The sequence below is a fragment of the Choloepus didactylus genome, chromosome 11 (assembly GCF_015220235.1).
Source record: "Choloepus didactylus isolate mChoDid1 chromosome 11, mChoDid1.pri, whole genome shotgun sequence".
Classification (NCBI taxonomy): domain Eukaryota; kingdom Metazoa; phylum Chordata; class Mammalia; order Pilosa; family Megalonychidae; genus Choloepus; species Choloepus didactylus.
Window position 1 is genome coordinate 58910253 of NC_051317.1, and position 17379 is coordinate 58927631.

Sequence of the window (17379 nt, forward strand, 5' to 3'; positions counted from 1 at the left end):
CAACTCCCTTTATTAATTAATAGATGAATAAAAGAAACTCAGACCCAGCCAGTGTTTACACACACAGTGATGCCTGGGTTTCAGGCAGAAAAATCATTTAGCAGGACCCTGCTCCGGGAACTTCATAATCACTCTTGCTGTGCTCTCCAACACCATTGCCAGTAGTCACAGATGGTAATTTAAGTTTAATTAAAATTAAATGAATTTAAATAAAGTTCCTCGGTTGCTAGTAGTCACATTTCAGGTGCTCAATAGCCATGTGTGGCGAATGACTCCATATTGGAGGGTGCAGATCTAGAACATGTCCATCATCACAGAAGGTTCTCTTGGACACCATTGCCGGCTAGAGATTTTGGTCTGGCCTACAGAACATTTCTGTCCTTCATGATTTGTGACATCTGTTGACAAGGGATGGACGTTTGGCTGGATGTAACCGCTCTGCTCCTATGTCAGTGCTGTGACTCTGTCAAGATACTTTACAGTGTGCTCACTTTTTCTTCCAAGGAGGAAGTTGGCCGGATATGGAAGATGGAGCTACTCAAAGAATCCGATGGGCTGGGAATTCAGGTTAGTGGAGGCCGAGGATCAAAGCGCTCACCTCACGCTATCGTTGTCACCCAAGTGAAGGAAGGAGGTGCTGCTCACAGGTGACTAGATAACTCTCCCCTGTTTCTGTACTCCTTATCCTCTCCTTGCCCTTCCCCCAGTATTCTGTTCTAGTGCTCTTCTCGCACTCTTCCACTTGGTCACAGCACTGCTAATAAAATTCATAAAGATAATGCTGGGGTGCAGAAGGAAATCAAGCAGGAACAGTTCTAATTAGACAGTATCTGAGTATGAAAGTGGTTAGTTGCTGAAGAATCTGTAAACTATAAAGTGACATTGAATCCCTTCCTCCTTCCCTCCCTCCCTCCCTCTTTCCCTTCCTTTCTCTTCCTTTTCCTTTCTTTCCCTTCCTTTCCCTTCCCTTTCCTTCCTTTTCCCCCTTGGTCCAGTTTTAGTTTCAGGCAAATATTTCTCATCCTACTTTCAGGAGGCTGATAATGTGGTAAGATGGGTTACTTATTAAGAGTGTGCCATTGAACAAGGCACCAGGTTCCCAATGTCTTAACTCCCATAGGACTGTGACTAAGGACTTGGGAAAGTGCTGGGTTTTAAATGTAACCACAGCTCACGGCTGGGGCTTCACTTGTCAGGTCTATTGAGAGCTTTCCCACACTTATATGCACAAACTGGGTCTCAAGGACATGTTTGGGTGGGAGAAGATGCTGTCATACAGATGTGGAGAAAACCAAAATAATGTGAATGTTCTCCTTGTGACCTGAAAACAATTCATACCTCAAAACTTCTTTTTTAATCTGAACAACTGTCTGAAGCGTGAAGAGGGACAGTGTATAACCAGAGCACGTGCAAAGAAGTTCACTGAGTTAGAGGGATGCAGTTCCCTGAAACGTAATACATGTTCTTTCCAGCCTAGCTAACTGATTGCATGTACATAGGGTACTGACTATTTGCAAGGCACTGTGGGGTGTGTACATAGGTTACATGCCCACGCTTCTATACCAGGTCTATAAAGATAGAGTTTCTGTGATGCGAGAGGTGATTATCTTCAGTCTAGTCTGAAATTTGGTGTTCAATTCCGGGTATCCTGATTCCATGGGGGATAAGGCAAACCAGAGCAGTATTGGCCTGACCAAGACAGAGGAGACTCAAAAGTGTACCTCGTGAGGAGCAGTTGAAGGATTTTGAGATATTTAGTCTGAAAAAGGGAAGACTGAGAAGACCAGGGCACAAACTAACAAACCCTTTCTTGCTGATCAGTCTCTTCCTAGAGAGTAGGATGTTAATAGCTAGAGTAGAGATAGGATTAGCTATAACTGTCAGTTATCTGAGTGGGAGTAATTATTAAAAGAGTAAGACCTAAGTTTCTTATTACCCAGAAGACCATCATTAAACTTCCTGAATGATGTATGTTTAAGGAATTCTCATCAGATAGCCATTTTGCCATTAATCTTAGGTCTTAGGTTCTAGTTGTCTTTGGAAAGTTGGCAATTAGGGACTTCCTGTGTCCAGAGATAAGCTTATATAGAACTGTTCTTGTCTGTTTTCCATCTGAGCCATTTCTAGTGGTTCTCATTATTTTCTTTTCATGCTTACCTTGGAGTTGTGTGTGTGTCTCCCTCTACCTTGGGGCTATATGATTCACAAATGGGGAATTCTAATTAATAACAGGAGATGAGAGAGATGGAATCAAGATTAAAAAGAAGGAAATATACAGAGCCATGGGGATAGTCTCCAGAATGCTGTAGATAAATAAACCACACAGTTGCATTCTTCTACCTGAATTCTTCTAGGAAAGCATCTTCTCCCCACCCACACACCTCTTTGAGACCCCAGTATGTTCTCTGTGGTTTCCCTTTCCCCTTCATTTTCCATTCTAAGCAATTTTAGGTGTGGGGGGTGGGGAGGACAGGGTAGATAGCATTTCTCTGCCTCAGGGAATATTTTATTTTTATTTTTTTAATTAAATTCAGTTTTATTGAGATATATTCACATACCATACAGCCATCCGTGGTGTACAATCAGCTGTTCACTGTACCATCATATAGTTATGCATTCATCACCCCAATCTATTTTTTAATTAAATTCAGTTTTATTGAAATATAGTCACATACCATACAATCATCCATGGTATACAATCAACTGTTCACTGTATCATGATATAGTTATGCTTTCACCACCCCAATCTATTTTTGAACATTTTCCTTACATCAGAAAGAATCAGAATAAGAATAAAAAATAAAAGTGAAAAAGAACACCCAAATCATCCCCCCATCCCACCCTATTTTTCATTTAGTTTTTGTCCCCATTTTTCTACTCATCCATCCATACACTAGATAAAGGGAATGTGATCCGCAAGGTTTTCACAATCACACTGTCACCCCTTGTAAGCTACATTGTTATACAATCGTCTTCAAGAGTCCAGACTACTGGGTTGGAGTTTGATAGTTTTAGGTATTTACTTCTAGCGATTCCAATACTTTAAAACCTAAGAGGTATTATCTGTATAGTGCGTGTCTTAGTTTGCTAATGCTGCAGAATGCAAAACACCAGAGATGGATTGGCTTTTATAAAACGGGGATTTATTTCGCTACACAGTTACAGTCTTAAGGCCACAAAGCATCCAAGGTAACACCTCAGCAATCGGGTACCTTCACCAGAGGACGGCCAGTGGTCGTCTGCTCCAAAGCTCCGGCCTCAAAACGGCTTTCTCCCAGGACGTTCCTTTCTAGCAAGCTTGCTTCTCTTCAAAACATCACTCCCAGCTGCACTCTCTTTCTTCCCCCCAAGTCAGCTCATTTATATAGCTCCACCGATCAAGGCCCACCCCGAATAGGTGGGGCCACGCCTCCATGGGAACATCTCATCAAAATTATCTCCCACAGCTGGGTGGGGCACACTCCAAGCAAATCTAACCAGCACCAAAACGTCTGCCCCACACAAGACCACAAAGATAATGGCATTTGGGGGACACAATACATTCAAACTGGCACAGTGCGTAAGAATGTCCACCAGAGTGACCTCTCAATTCCCTTTGAAATCTCTCAGCCACTGAAACTTTACTTTGTTTCATTTCACATCCCCCTTTTGGTCAAGAAGGTGTTCTTAATCCCACAATGCTGGGTCCAGGGTCATCCCCAGGAGTCGTATCCTGTGTTGCCAGGGAGATTTACACCTCTGGGAGTCAGGCCCCACTAGGAGGGAGGGCAGTGAGTTCACCTGCCGGGTTGGGTTAGCTAGAGAGAGAGAGGGTCACATCTGAGCAACAAAGAGGCACTTGGGGGAGACTCTTAGGCACAATTACAAGGAGGTTTAGCCTCTCCTTTGCATCAACGAGTATCATAAGGGCAAGTTCCACGATAGAGGGCTCGGCACATCAAACCGCCAGTCCTCAGTGTTTGTGAGAACATCAGCAGCAATCCAGGTGAGGAAGTCCAACACTTCTGCATTTTCCCCCAGCTCCTCAGGGGGATTCTGCATGTATATTTTTATTCTCTGCCCAAATTACTTTGGGATGTGTTGCTATTTCACTCTAACCTATACTAACCTACCATATCTTACTTCCTATTCAAAGTTCCATGTAATTATGGTGTTTGAACAAACTGACTATAGAAGTTATATTGTTTAGAAAATATAGATCCTGCACCAAATAAATATCTCTTCTCTTGGTCTCTCATGGAAGTTGAAGTTTTCAAACACAGTTTCAACTTTTACTCTGCCTCAGGGATTTTTAAAAGCCAGAAATCAGGGGCTGTTGGAAGTCATTGGTGTCTCCTGTCTTCTGTTAAAGCGTAAATTCATAGAAGAGGTTGTGATGCACGCCCTAGAGGGAGGAGGGAAAGGGAGAGAGGAAGAGTGGGAAAGGAAGAAAAGAGAGAAGGAAAAGTAGATAAAGGTGGGAAAAAGGGAGGGAAGGATGGAAGGAAAGAAGTAGATTCAATCCTTGAAAGAAAGAGCCTACAGATTGGAGAGAAGTGGAGTTGAGTGGATCTGGGAGTAATGGAGACATACACAGTTTCCATGGCAACACACTGGGTGCTGGTCTCGAGCCTTCAGGGTGGATGGTGGAATTCTCTCAGCCTCAACCAGATTTTCTATCCCATATTTAGCAATGGAGACAAAAAGCCTCTGACTCTTTCAGTATCGTGGGAGACCAAACAGTTGAGGCTCAGTTGGAACCAACAGGACTGCTAACTCCTCCATGACTGAAGGGACTGGAGATGCTTTAGCTCAGTGCCTCCCCACCCCCTTGATCCACGCTAGGGGAGGCAGCCCCACTGACAGCTGGGTCTGACCCTCCCACCCACAGGAAGGAAGCTCAGCATTGACTGTAATCTAACTGAAAGGAAATAAAGAAACAGAATTCTTGTACCCTCAGGTTTGTAGACCAGGTCTCATGTAAATCAGGAAGTTTCGTTGTCCATTTGTTTTTCCATCCTTTATTCAGTAAACACAGCTTGGCACTATTTAGGGCTGTAGGGATGCAAAATAGATGATGAAAAGGGTGTCAACAGACTTTATCCTCAAAGTCCTGCAGCTCTGTCAGAGGAGAGACCACATGTGGTGTAGTGAGACAAGTGCCACAGAGGAAATCCAGGCGGGCCGTGTCACCTGGGAAGGGTGAGGTAGTGGGTTAGAAAGGGATTCAGGGTGTCATTAGGATACCTTGCTCTTACTGGACTCATCCCAGAGACTCAGTCCTTTGCTTAAGACTCAGTCGTGAGGGCAGGATGTTGGGGGAGTGGGTGGTGGTTAAGGAAAGAATGACTTGGGCATCCTGAAACCTTGGGGTCTGGGTTCCTCTCTCATTGTCCCCACCTGGATGGGATAACGTCAATGATAACATCATTGAACGTTGTGATGCTGAGTATGGTGGTAACTTAAGAACATGGTTGTTACCAAGCAACCATTGAAAATTGTGGAGTTTTTCACAACTCTACTGGGAATCTAGACCCAGCCAGACCACAGGATATGGCAGCCCATCCCAAACTCTCTGTGGTCTTCAGTGCTGCTTCTTTAGCCCTGTTTTAACGTCCCCTCTCATGACCTTCCCCAGCTCCAATAAAATTCCCTTTCTCTGGCCCAGAATGTCTTCACAAGGGACTCTTTTTTTCCCCTCCATTTCCTCAGGGATGGCAGATTGTCCTTAGGAGATGAGCTGCTGGTAATCAATGGTCACTTACTGATCGGGCTCTCCCATGAGGAAGCTGTGGCCATTCTTCGTTCAGCCACCGGAATGGTGCAGCTGGTGGTGGCCAGCAAGGTAGGTTGGTTGGTTGTTAATATTTTTAATGTTGGTGGTGAGTTTGGATTTGAGCTCTTACCATCCCATCCCCCAACACACACATGGGCGTACAGACTTGCACATTTACCTTGGACCATTTAAATAGCCATGATTCTACAGCAGAAGCCCTTAGCCAAAGCGCATCTAATTAGTTTGCTTTCCCTTAAGTGTCTTTATAGATGTATGTTAGGGAATGGGAAGGACCAATGTAGAGGTAAGAATGGGGTGGGTGGGTAGAAAGGACAACATATAGAGAGTAGCACCGGTCCCTGAGAGAAGCTGAAGAGGAGATGAGGAAGTCTGCTGGACACAGCGTGCAAAGAGAGGCGTTCTGAAGGGACAAAGGTGCCAGGGTTTGCCGTGGGAGGCCATGGTCCCTGGATCTGATTCTTGGCCTCACAGAGTGTGGGATCTGGAGGAAGTCTTATAGATCCTCTTGCTGTGTCTCCATCCTCCTCTTCCTCCTCAATTTTACACACGATCCAGTGAGGCAGGGCTTCCATGACCTGCCACCATCCATGGAGGCTGAGATGCCGTCAGCAGCACCGAGGCGTCCCTTCCGTCTTGCTGCCCTCTCTTCATGGTTCCCTTGGGTGGGGCTCTTCACTGGAGTAAGGCTGAAGGATTCCACCACTGGGTGTTGAGAAGGGGAGGAGGAATGGGCACCTCTTGTCTCAGATCCATTGCCTGACAGCGCTGTTGATGAGCCTAGGAAGGAGCCTACGTAGCTGAGGAGATGGTGAAGGCCACAGGGCTTTGCTGTCTAGTCCGGTAAAGAAAGACTTAGTGTGAGGCCAGTCTGGTCCCCAGCCTTTGGCAGCCCTGCACCCTTGCCAATATGGGTGATTTATTTTTCCATTATCCCTGTTATTAATTTTATTCCTTTCCAAGGAGTCCCATAACAAAGTACTCCAAACTGAGTGACTTAAGACAACAGAAATTTATTCTCTCACAGTTCTGGAAATTATAAATCCTAAATCAAGGTGTTGGCAGGGCCATACTCCCTCCAAAGTCTCTCATAGAGTATTCGTCCTTTTCTCTTGCAGCTTCTGGCAGCCCCAGGCATCCTTAGCTTGTGGCAACTTCGTTCCCATCTCTGCCTCCATCTTCACGTGGCCATCTGCTGTCTGTGTGTCTCTGTGTCCAAGTTTCCCTCCTCTTGTAAGGATGCCAGTCACTGGAATAGGGTCCACTCTAATTCAGTAAGATCTCTTCTTAACTTGGTTACCTCAGCAAAGAGCCTATTTCCAAATAAGGCCACATTCACAGATACCAGAGGTTAGGACTTTAGCTTATCTTTTGGGGGAACACAATTCAATTCATAACATTATCTAGGAAAAAAAAATTTGAACCTGGTAGCCATAGATTTTTATACATTTTCCCCCTATTTTTGGAGTATTTAACAACTAGATTAGAAGAATATTTTGAGCAGTCTGGAAAATTTGCTTTCCTTCCCTTTTCACCTTTTATTCCAATCCCTTGACCTAGACTCTCCGGCTTCTAGAAAGAATACAGAGCCCTAGTGAGGACTTGACAGGAAGAGTAGGCACTGATGTCCCCAGAGCCAGGAGTTGACACCCCTTTCTCTTCATGAGCCCCCTGCCCCAACAAAGATACCATGGGGCACTTGGGGGTCTTCTCTTGAGTCCACTGCGTTCCACTAGAAGCCTTCACCCAGAGCAGGGCCTGTGGGCTGTCTGGTGTTCCCGCACTAGGACTGGGAAAGGAGCACAAACCCAAGGATTTTCTGTCTGCCTGGTGAATCCTGAAAGGAGAGAAATGCTAAAGGGAAACAAATGCCATGTACCACCAAGTCTCCATGTATCACTCAGTGTTCTCATTCTCCAGAGAAACAGAACTAACAGAATGTGTGTGTGTGTGTGTGTGTGTGTGTGTGTGTAATAAGAGGTTTGTTTCAAAGAATTGGCTCCAAAACTGGGGGCTGGCAACTCTGAAATCTGTAGGGCAGGTTGGAGACTAGAAATTGCAATAAGAGTTGCAGTCTTGAGTTCCAGTGTTGCAGACTTGAGTCCGAAATGCCCAGGGAAGGCTGGCAATCTGGAAACTCAGACAAGAATTGATGAGGTCCTCTTGAGAAGAATTTCTTTCTTGAGGAAATCTCAGTTTTTTGTTCTTAAGACCTTCAACTGATTGGATGAGGTCCATCCACATTTTCAAGGTTAATCTCCTTTACTTAAAGTCAACTGATAATCACATCTACAAAGTACCTTCATAGCAACCTCCAGGCTAATGCTTCACCAAGCACCTGAACACCAAGCCAAGCGGACACTTAAAATTAACCATCACATTTTATTTTTATGCTGACTTCTTTCTCCTGCTAGTTTGCAGAATGGGGAAGGGGAACTATTTCTAAAGCTATCTTCCACAAATACACAAACAAAAACAAAACATAAAGTAGAAACAAAAAAAGGACCACATGTGGTAAGGCTAATAAATTCAGGAACATTCCCAGGATTTTGAAAACTAGTTCCTGTGTGATGGCTGATCTAAAGACCAACTTAAATGAAGGAAGGACAAGTTCATTAGGATACTTGTTGATATATTGCGTGCCTTCTGGGTGCCAGGTGCTTTTTACCAGTTATCTCATTTACTTCTCAAAATAAAATTAAATAAAATAGACCCCACGAGAGAAGTATTAGTTCTTTTTATTCGAAGGATGAAATCAAAATCTGAACAGTTGATTAACTGGCCCGAGGTCACACAGCAATGGAAAGCAGAAGCAGGTTTCATCCTGCGTCCATCTGCCCTCAAAGTTTGTGCTTCTTCTGGTACTCCAATTGTTCTTATTCATGTAAGTTATAAAGGAGGCAGAGCCAGTGGTACTAGCAAAAGCTCCTGCCAAAGGATTTGACTTTAGGAACACTTGCTGGGGTCCTTGTAGGACTGAGCAGCAAGTCAGTCCCTGAGGCAGGGAATGGTTTCTCAGTCCATTGGCTCAGTCCATATCCTAATGCTGACCCAGATCTCAGAGGAATGATCCCTTTCACTTCTTCCAGTATGTTCCACTTACAGCTAGACAATCAGCTGCTACAGCCGCTGCCTGTTGTTTGTTCCTAAACTTAATCCAAAACCATCTCAGGTGCCCATCCATATTGGAAGAAAAAGAAGGGCGAGTCTTTAGGTATCTCTTGGCATCTATCTTCCCTGCAGATGAGCAAGTAATACGCAGGCCGAGTTTGTCTTTATACTTGAAGAGAAGGAAAAAAAATCAGAACTTTTGACTTGCTGAATATAACGAATAATAAAAATGTAAATTATTTTTACTGTAGATAATAATAATCACCTTGTCACAAAGTTTAAGACGTTGTATTGGAAGTGTATCCATTATTTTCTGGTGGTGAAGATGTTTGGCATTTTCATATAAATATGTTGTTTGCTTCTGGTAGGTGCTTAAATAGTGCTGTTGAATGAATGAACTAGGCTATCTGAGTTATGACCAGTATAGAACTGGTTGTAGTTCCTGCTGGGAATTGAGGCGTGTCCCCCCTTAAAAGGCAGATTCAGGCCCCAACCTCTGGTCGTGTGGGTGGGAACCCGTTTGTAAACAGGACCTATGAGTTATCAGTTGAGGTTGTGCCCAAACTGAATGAGTGTGGGCCTTAATCCAGTATGACTACAGTCCTTATAAGCAAAAGAAACTGGGCGCTTGAGAGAAGGAAGGCTTGGGGAGCAGCCAGAAACTGGAAGACAAAGGAACCCAGAAGAGAAAGGAGAAGATGCTGCCATGTGCATTGTGACAGAAAAGCCAAGGAATCCCAAAGTTTGCAGGCCAGCCAGAGATACTAACCCCTGGAGAAAGCAAGTCTTCTAGCTCTTAAACCATGAGCCAATAAATTCCTGTTGTTAAGTCAATCCATTGTACAGTATTCGTTTTAGCAGCCGGGAAACTAAAACAGCACTTAAGAGATGTTCACATTTATGGTTATCACATTATTACATACAGTATATTATTACCACATTATTAATATCTCGGTTATTGCATATTGTTTTTAACCTGCTTTTACACTGAGTAGCTTCTGTAAAAATCTTGCCACATCAGTTAAGTACATTTTTACAGCACCATTTTTAATGGCCATAGAGTGTTCTATTCTATGACTGTTGTGCTATTCACTCACCAGTTGGGACCTTTTTCTTTTTCTTTGAGGATGAGGGATTCTCTTTTCTATTAATGGTCTAGGAGAGTTGATATCAGAGAAGAGGACTGAACTCATTTTTTTTGTTGGTCAATAGTTTCCTTAGATAAGGCCTAACAGTATAGTGCTCATAATTAATGACCACAAATGAATTACCTTCAGGTGCCTTGAAGGTGGCATCAAACTAGTAACAAATGCCACAGTCATTTGGTGCAGTTCACCAAGAGTTTTGCAACATCCCTTGTTTAAGATGGGTATTTTTTTGTTCTCTTGTCTGTCAGCCCTGAAGCAACATGATGATCAAAGCTCTCCGCCTGTTTCCTTCCTTACCGAAATGGCCAGAGAATGGGGAGAGGAGCCATTTATCTTCTGCTGGCCTCAGGTCAGCCCTGCAGCCCCGGCCCGCCCTGGCCTGAGGAGCTCTGGCATTTCCTCAGAGGCCTTTCCTCAGCTCCCTTGTGGGCTCCTCGGCTACAGCTGGGATTGTCTGGTGACCTTAGTGATGCTGCCCGCAAACCAGCAAACCAGGCTGGCCTTATCTGTGCTTAGGAACAATGGGCTTTATTGATGAAACCCCCTTGGAGTCGAATCTGAATGGGATCCAATTTCATTATTTTTGTTGACCTTTAAAACTTGCTCAAGGGCTCCTTTCATTGAAAAGACATTATCAGATTCTGCTTTGGCTTTGGATTCAATAAACAGTCTGTTCTCTTTCCAAGGAACATATGCTAGGGAGATGAGCAATGTGGGAGAGGGAGATAGAGCGGGTTTTTAATTCTGTGCTGGGTGTGGGGACCCAGAGATGAGTAGAAATGGTGTTAAGTTTGAGGAACTCCTGGATGAATGGGAGATAAAGGAGTAAAGTTTGACGCTCACTGCAAGGGGATAAATGAAATCACAAAGGGTGTTAGAGAAGAAGTGGGGAGGGGAGCAGATGCCTCCTGAGGTGATCCAGGAAGCTTGTGGAAGGCCAGGGCACTCAGGCTTTGCCCAAAATGGCCTGAGTTGTGGAAGGAAGGATGGTCTGGGTAGAGGAGGCTGCTGGTGGAAAAGGCAGGAGGGCAGGGGAGAGCTTCGCATGTCTGGAGGTCAGCATGGCCTGACTGGAGGGTGTGGGGTGGAGGGGAGAATGCAGGGAGATGAGCTTGGACAGCTCCACTGAGGCCAAATCGCCAAGGGATGGGATTTGAGCTGTAACCTGAAAGCAATACCGAGGGCATTGAAGAATCTGAAGTTCAGGGAGCTTCGGTTACCCATAGAAACACTGAGCTAACACTGATTCTTCAGTTAAAAAAAATTAGGATTTAAATTGGGTCCATATCCCTAACATTTGAGGTAACCTTATAAACCTGGAAATGTTGCCGGCCTTGAATTCCTAGGTTCTTGGCTGCACCGCGAGAAAGAATTCAAGGGCACAGCACAGATCAAGCAAGCAGGCAGGAAGTTTATTAAGTACACATGCAAAGAGGGGTGGGGAGGGTCTGTTTTATGGTTTAGCTTTACCTACTCCCCCTCCTGGCTCCCCATTCAGGGCTCTTTCTCCTACCCTCCCTTCTCTCCAGGGTGGCGACTGGTGGTAGATATTGCCTTTGGGCAGGTGGACTGCAGAGGGGTGTTTTGCAGAGGTGGGTAGCCCCAAGCAAGATGTCTGTGCAGAGGCCGTCCTGACCTTGATTAACCATCCTTGCTCAAGGGCGTCTTCTCTCCCCTCTCAGGTCCCTGCTCTAGCTGCCTCAGAAACCTAGAACATACATTTTCATAGTCTTTGGATTGGGAACACGTAACCATCCATCCACAGCTTGATCTAAGGTTCTTTTTCGACTGGGAACCGCTTAGTGCCTTGGGATAATCTGTGGGTTTTTAACTGTGTCCCCATAGGAAAGCTCGGCAGAGGATCTCCTAAGGTTAACTTCTAAGAGTTTGCCTGACCTGACCAGCTCAGTAGAGGACATATCCTCCTGGACCGACAATGACGACCAGGAGGCAGACGGAGAAGAGGACGCGGGAAACGGCTCGTCTTCCATCCGGGGAGCAGTAAGTGTGCCTCTGGGCTTTGTGCAGTGCTCTATTGGAATTATGTTTTTTCCAAAGAAATGGGTCAGAGGATAACTGCTTGAGATAGTATATAGAGGAACCAGGAAAGGAGAGGACCAGGGTACATTCTTTTAATTTTTTTTTTTTCATGAGAATATTCCAGAAAATTCTGTGAGGGTGATGCTTTTCATTTAAGAAAAAAAATTGAAACTGGAAACAGGAAAAGAGAACAGCTGTTCATTAAGTTCAGCCCATGTATCAGTTTCCATGATGCTTAATAATATATATAAGGATTTCGTTGTTACTTCTTGATACAATGTTTGAAAAGTATTGTGTGTGAATATAAACTTGGACTGAGAGATTTCTGGTTGAAAGTAGAATGTTTAAAATAATACAAAAACCACTCAGGCAAAGTTATACAGAATATGTCTTCCAATTTTAATCAAACCAGGACTCTGACTCTTCCTCACGTAGCCTGTGACACTTCACATCCCCCTGGTCTGCACTCACGGGTAGCCGGGCACACACAGAGGTCAGGGGGTCTTTTGGTTAACTGTGGTTGCAGAGTGGCCCATGCCCGCTTCCTTCTAGCCCGGATCTGACAGGGGTGTCATATTTAGGATAAGCTCTTGTTAGCCCTTGTTCCCTTCTGACCAGTGGAGGAGAGGGTATCCTCTTTCTGCCCTAACTCCTTCCACTGACATTGACCCTAAGCAACACGGGTAAACACTGGAAACTGTTTTACTTATAATTAGGCCTTAAAAGAAAAAAAAAAAGTATCTTTCATTACATTTGTCACAATGTGCTATTTTAATTTTTTTAAATGCAATTTTATTGAGATGTATTCACACACCGTATAATCCATCCAAAGTATACAATCAGTGGCTCACAGTGTCATCATATAGTTGTGCATTCATTGCTGAAATCAATTTTAGAACATTTTCATTACTCCAAAATAAAATAAAAAAGAACACCCAAAATATCCCATACCCCTAATTCCACCCCCCATTATTTATACATATATTTTGTCTTTGTTTTATTACACCTCTGCCAATACGCTATATAAAGGGAGTGTCAGTCACAAGATTTTCACAATCATATGGTCCCACAATAAAAGCTATATAGTTATACAATTATTATCAAGAATCAAGTCCACTGGATTACAGTTCAACAGATTCAGGTATTACCTTCTAGCTATTCTAATACTAGAAACTAAAAAGGAATATCTATGTAAAACTTAAGATAACCCCCAGAAAGACCTCTTGACTCTGTTTGAAATCTCTTAGCCACTGAAACTTTGTTTCATTTCTTTTCCCCCTTTTGGGTCAAGAAGGCATTCTCAATCCCACAATGCCAGGGCCAGGCCCATCCCTGGGAGTCATGTCCCCCATAGGGTGGAGGGGAGTGAGCTTATTTGCAGAGTTGGCTGAGAGAGCAGCCCCCCTTCCTTTCGGTCACTGGAGATCCAGGGCCACTCAGAATGGTTGTGCAGTATGGGCTGCACAAAGATGCCAGATCTAGGGGAGCATAATTCACACTGTAAATTTTCTGGAAGATAGCAGTAAAGATTCCTCTAACAAAGTCAGTATATTAGGACAAGTTTCCAGGAGAGGAAGGAAAGCATCTGGAGGAAGGGGTGCCATTTTGTGATTTTCCCAAAGGTGTTGAACTGTCCTGTGGTTGATTTCTGACACTTTTCTGGCTGCCAAGAACTTTTCCCTCAAAGGAGAGCTTTCTCAGGAGACCAACCTAGAAAGCAAGTAAACCAGAGTTGCCCTGCTTGCCTGGGGCTAAGATAGCAGTTCCCAACTGCTCTTGTGTCCTTGTGTTTCCCTCCCTGCCCACTGTCACCCCAAGGTGCTTCAAGGAACACCTAGGGGTGAGGTGAACAGTTTAAGAAACAACTCTGTGATTTTTCCCATCTCTTTGTGTTAGGGCACCATTCAGTGGCTTTCCTGACTTTTAGGAAGGGCAGAGGCTAAACTAAATTTCCTGGCCTCGGCTTCCATCCTTGACTGACCCCCACCCACTGCACAGGCCTCGCCTTGTGCTGAGCTTGCCATCACTCGCTCATAAGCAACCACATTGCCCCTCCTTTAGTCCCTCAGGACGGCTGCATGGTTTCCTGCCACACAGCCTTTGCAAATGCTACTCCGTCTCTCTGGAATCTTCATCTAGTTGACTCCCTCCTATGCTGGGATCCTTTAGTATTGCTTCCTCAGAGAAACTCTTGCTGAATACCCAGCCTGTGCTAAATCTCTCGGCTTTCATACCACAACCATGTGCCTCTCCTGTGAACTCCTTGCCTCGTTTAGGTTTGTTTTGTGGTTAGGTGACTAAGGCCTGTTTCTAGCATCTACCTGTAAACTCTACAAGGTGTGAGGGGCCGTGAAGACTGGTTTGGGTTCCTAGTGAATCCCTAGAACTTATCCAATGCATCTGGTGCCGAATTACAAATAACTAACAAACTAAACAAGCAAACAGCAGGACAAGCATTCATTGAATACCTGCTCTTTTTCTAGGCTCAGTGCTAGAGACAGGAAATAATGGAAAGTGACAACAAAATCTAAGTTTTCCAGCATAAAAATGATGTTGACTCCCCTGGCCCACAGCTGACCATCCAGAATGCCTTGGGTGTAATGTCCACATTCCGGGCTGGTGGCCTTCGGGGACTCCCCTGAAGCATTGTGGGTGTCCCTCTTCCCTCAGCCGCCTCATCCCTCTCCCACAGACCCACCCTTCAAGGCCCACCCCAGGCCCCCTTGCCCTCTGTGCTGGCACAGCCGCTCTCCTCTGCTCCTTGTTATCCGTGGCATACAGAGGAGGAATGGAGATGTGGCAGCCCATCCAGCGGGCTTTGCAACTCCACCACCCACTCCCTCTTCTGTCCTCTTCTACCCAGACTCGCCTCGCTGGCTGCTCCTCGGCCAACTCTAACCTACTGGGTGCCCTGATGCTCCCTCCCCACGTACGCCCAGTCTGGAACTCTCCCCCTTGATCAGCAGGACCCTAGTGCTGGCAGCTGTGTCCTGGGATCTCTCCTCCAGTTTTAAATGGAAAGCTAAAGAAGCTCGGGATCTTAAAGAGAGGAAAACCCTGCAACCCACCCACACCTCCTCTGATAAAGCCCCAAAGCCTTTTATGTAGCACGACAGATCTTTGTGGAGAGGTTACAGTTATATAGATCTAAAATTTTTTTCATAGCTCATATTTCCTTGCTAAATTTTTTAGTATAAAAAAATTTTTATGCTAAATACTGCTCTAATAAATGGGCCGTTATATGTATATTAAATATGTTACATATGTCCTGTATTATATATTTTATTAAATTAATACATGTAATAATTTGCTTTTCTCAATAACCTTATTTTCCCTACATAGTGTTTTCGAAATGATTATTAAAAAACCCCGCAAAAGACAACATACATTACCCACAATCTTACCATTCAAAGATAGCCATCTTTAACATTTTGCTGTGACTTTCTAATTGATTTTTTTTTTCTTAAGCACATATATTTTTTCAAGTGACCTTCTATTGACGCACTTATGAAACCTGTGATGGTCTCAATGATAATCATGAACATTTCCATGTCATTAAATTGTCTCTGAAACATGATTACTATTGGCTAATATTCTATCACATGGAAGTGCCGTAATTCATCTCACCAGTTTTCTATAGTAAATTCCATTTACCTTAATCACATATGTAGTAAGTCAGTTGTTTCTAAATTATAAAGAATTCTGTCCATATATCTCTGTGTGCATATCTTTTATTTCCTTTAATAACTTGTAGGAATTGCTGCAAGTGGAATTACTTGCTCAAAGGCAACGGACATGTTAAGTAGTTGATACACAGTTCCTCTCCAAAGAGGCCATACAATTTACACTCCTAGCAGCTGACTATGAGACGCCCAGTTCCCACCATCACCAATTACATCTTTAAAAAAAAAGCTTACCTGTTAATCACACATTGTTTTGTGTGTTTATTATTGTAGTTTTTCCAGTGGGATTTCAGTGCATGCTGTCATAACACTTTATTCTGGAAACTTCAGGTTGCCTTTAAGAAGGAGCAAAGGACTTTCAGGAATAATTCCCCACAAGTGTATATCAGTGCTGTGTTTCTGGGCTTCTTTGTCCTTGTCACTGGGCTTTGACGTGTACATAAATCCCACACCTGTTACCATGGGTGGAGAAGCCATGACTGATCCTGCCTCAGCAGCTCTCCCTTCCCCGAGCCTCGGATACCGCCTCTGCCCCACTTCACCTTCTGCTCCAGCCCCACCCTCATAAAACAGGCATGAAGGGGGCACATCAGGGCATCAGCCCCCAGTCATCCATCATTTGTTACCCACTGTCTTGAGCTCTGGTTTCAACTCAGATTGCTGGTCCACATCACCTGTCCACATCGCTTCTGTCAGTTTTCAAAATCCACACACCGAGTACCTGCCTCCCATCCCCTGAAATACTGTGTTAGAAGATGGGTGAGCATGTGTCCAGTTTTAAAATTTCCTTGGTGATCCTGATACTCATCTTTGGGCAAGAATCCCTACAAGTTTAAATGACCCCCTTCCCCTGTTAAATAACCAGAAGCCTTGCCATGTGTTAACACACAAGTATCCATAAGGCTATTGGATCTTTTCCAACACAACAGACTATTGATAGCAATTCTGCAAGAATGAGTCAATATCAACAGTAGGTTTGAGGATGGGGTAACTTAGAAAGCAAGGGGCCCAGAGACCTGGCCCTGTGCTGGTGCAGCTGGGAGCACGAGCTGAAGCCTGAGGTGGAGACAGGGGCAGGAGCGTGGGGGATAGGCAGGAAGTGGGGCTGCCAGGACAAGACATTTTCTGGGCTTTACGATCTGCCCAGGGGCTGCCCTGCTGTGTCTTATAAAGGAACTGAACTTCTGGGAAAAAAATTCTGATTATACCTTTACAACCCCAGACTCTGATAATTTTTAAAAATTAATGAATCACTTAAATGAAAGAAACCTGGTACTGTCTTTTAATCAGCTAAGACATGAAAGCCTTTTATCTCACAGACAGTAATGATTAGACCTGCTGCCAAATTCTGCTCCGACACTGACTCTTTCTGCTCTGCAAATCATTGCCTGCCCCAAGAAACTTAGGTTGAGCAAATGTTATGGAAGTGCTAAGGTTCCGTCATGAGGACCCTTATTATTTATTTTGCATGCCTACAATAAACAGAGACCTTCCTTTCAATAAGCTCTATCCATGTTTAGAATAAAACCATATGGTGAATGTCAAGTTTGAAGAGTGGAGGCAGAAGAAAAGAGAGAGGAAATGGTGAGATGCCACAGTTACTGCAGAGTTTTCATCCATCTCC

General features: G+C 44.2%; 1 protein-coding gene across 9 annotated transcripts in view; it reads left to right on the forward strand.

The window, feature by feature from the left end:
• Positions 1-17379, forward strand: part of PDZD2 (PDZ domain containing 2) — a 410031-nt gene that overhangs the window by 295212 nt on the left and 97440 nt on the right. For 7 of the 9 annotated variants that reach the window (XM_037798732.1, XM_037798731.1, XM_037798733.1 and 4 more), the window contains 3 exons: positions 505-647; positions 5692-5824; positions 11878-12033. In XM_037798732.1, the coding sequence (XP_037654660.1) occupies positions 505-647; positions 5692-5824; positions 11878-12033 (432 nt within the window). The remainder of the gene's footprint in view (positions 1-504; positions 648-5691; positions 5825-11877; positions 12034-17379) is intronic. The other 2 variants (XM_037798740.1, XM_037798734.1) reach the window with 2 other exon arrangements.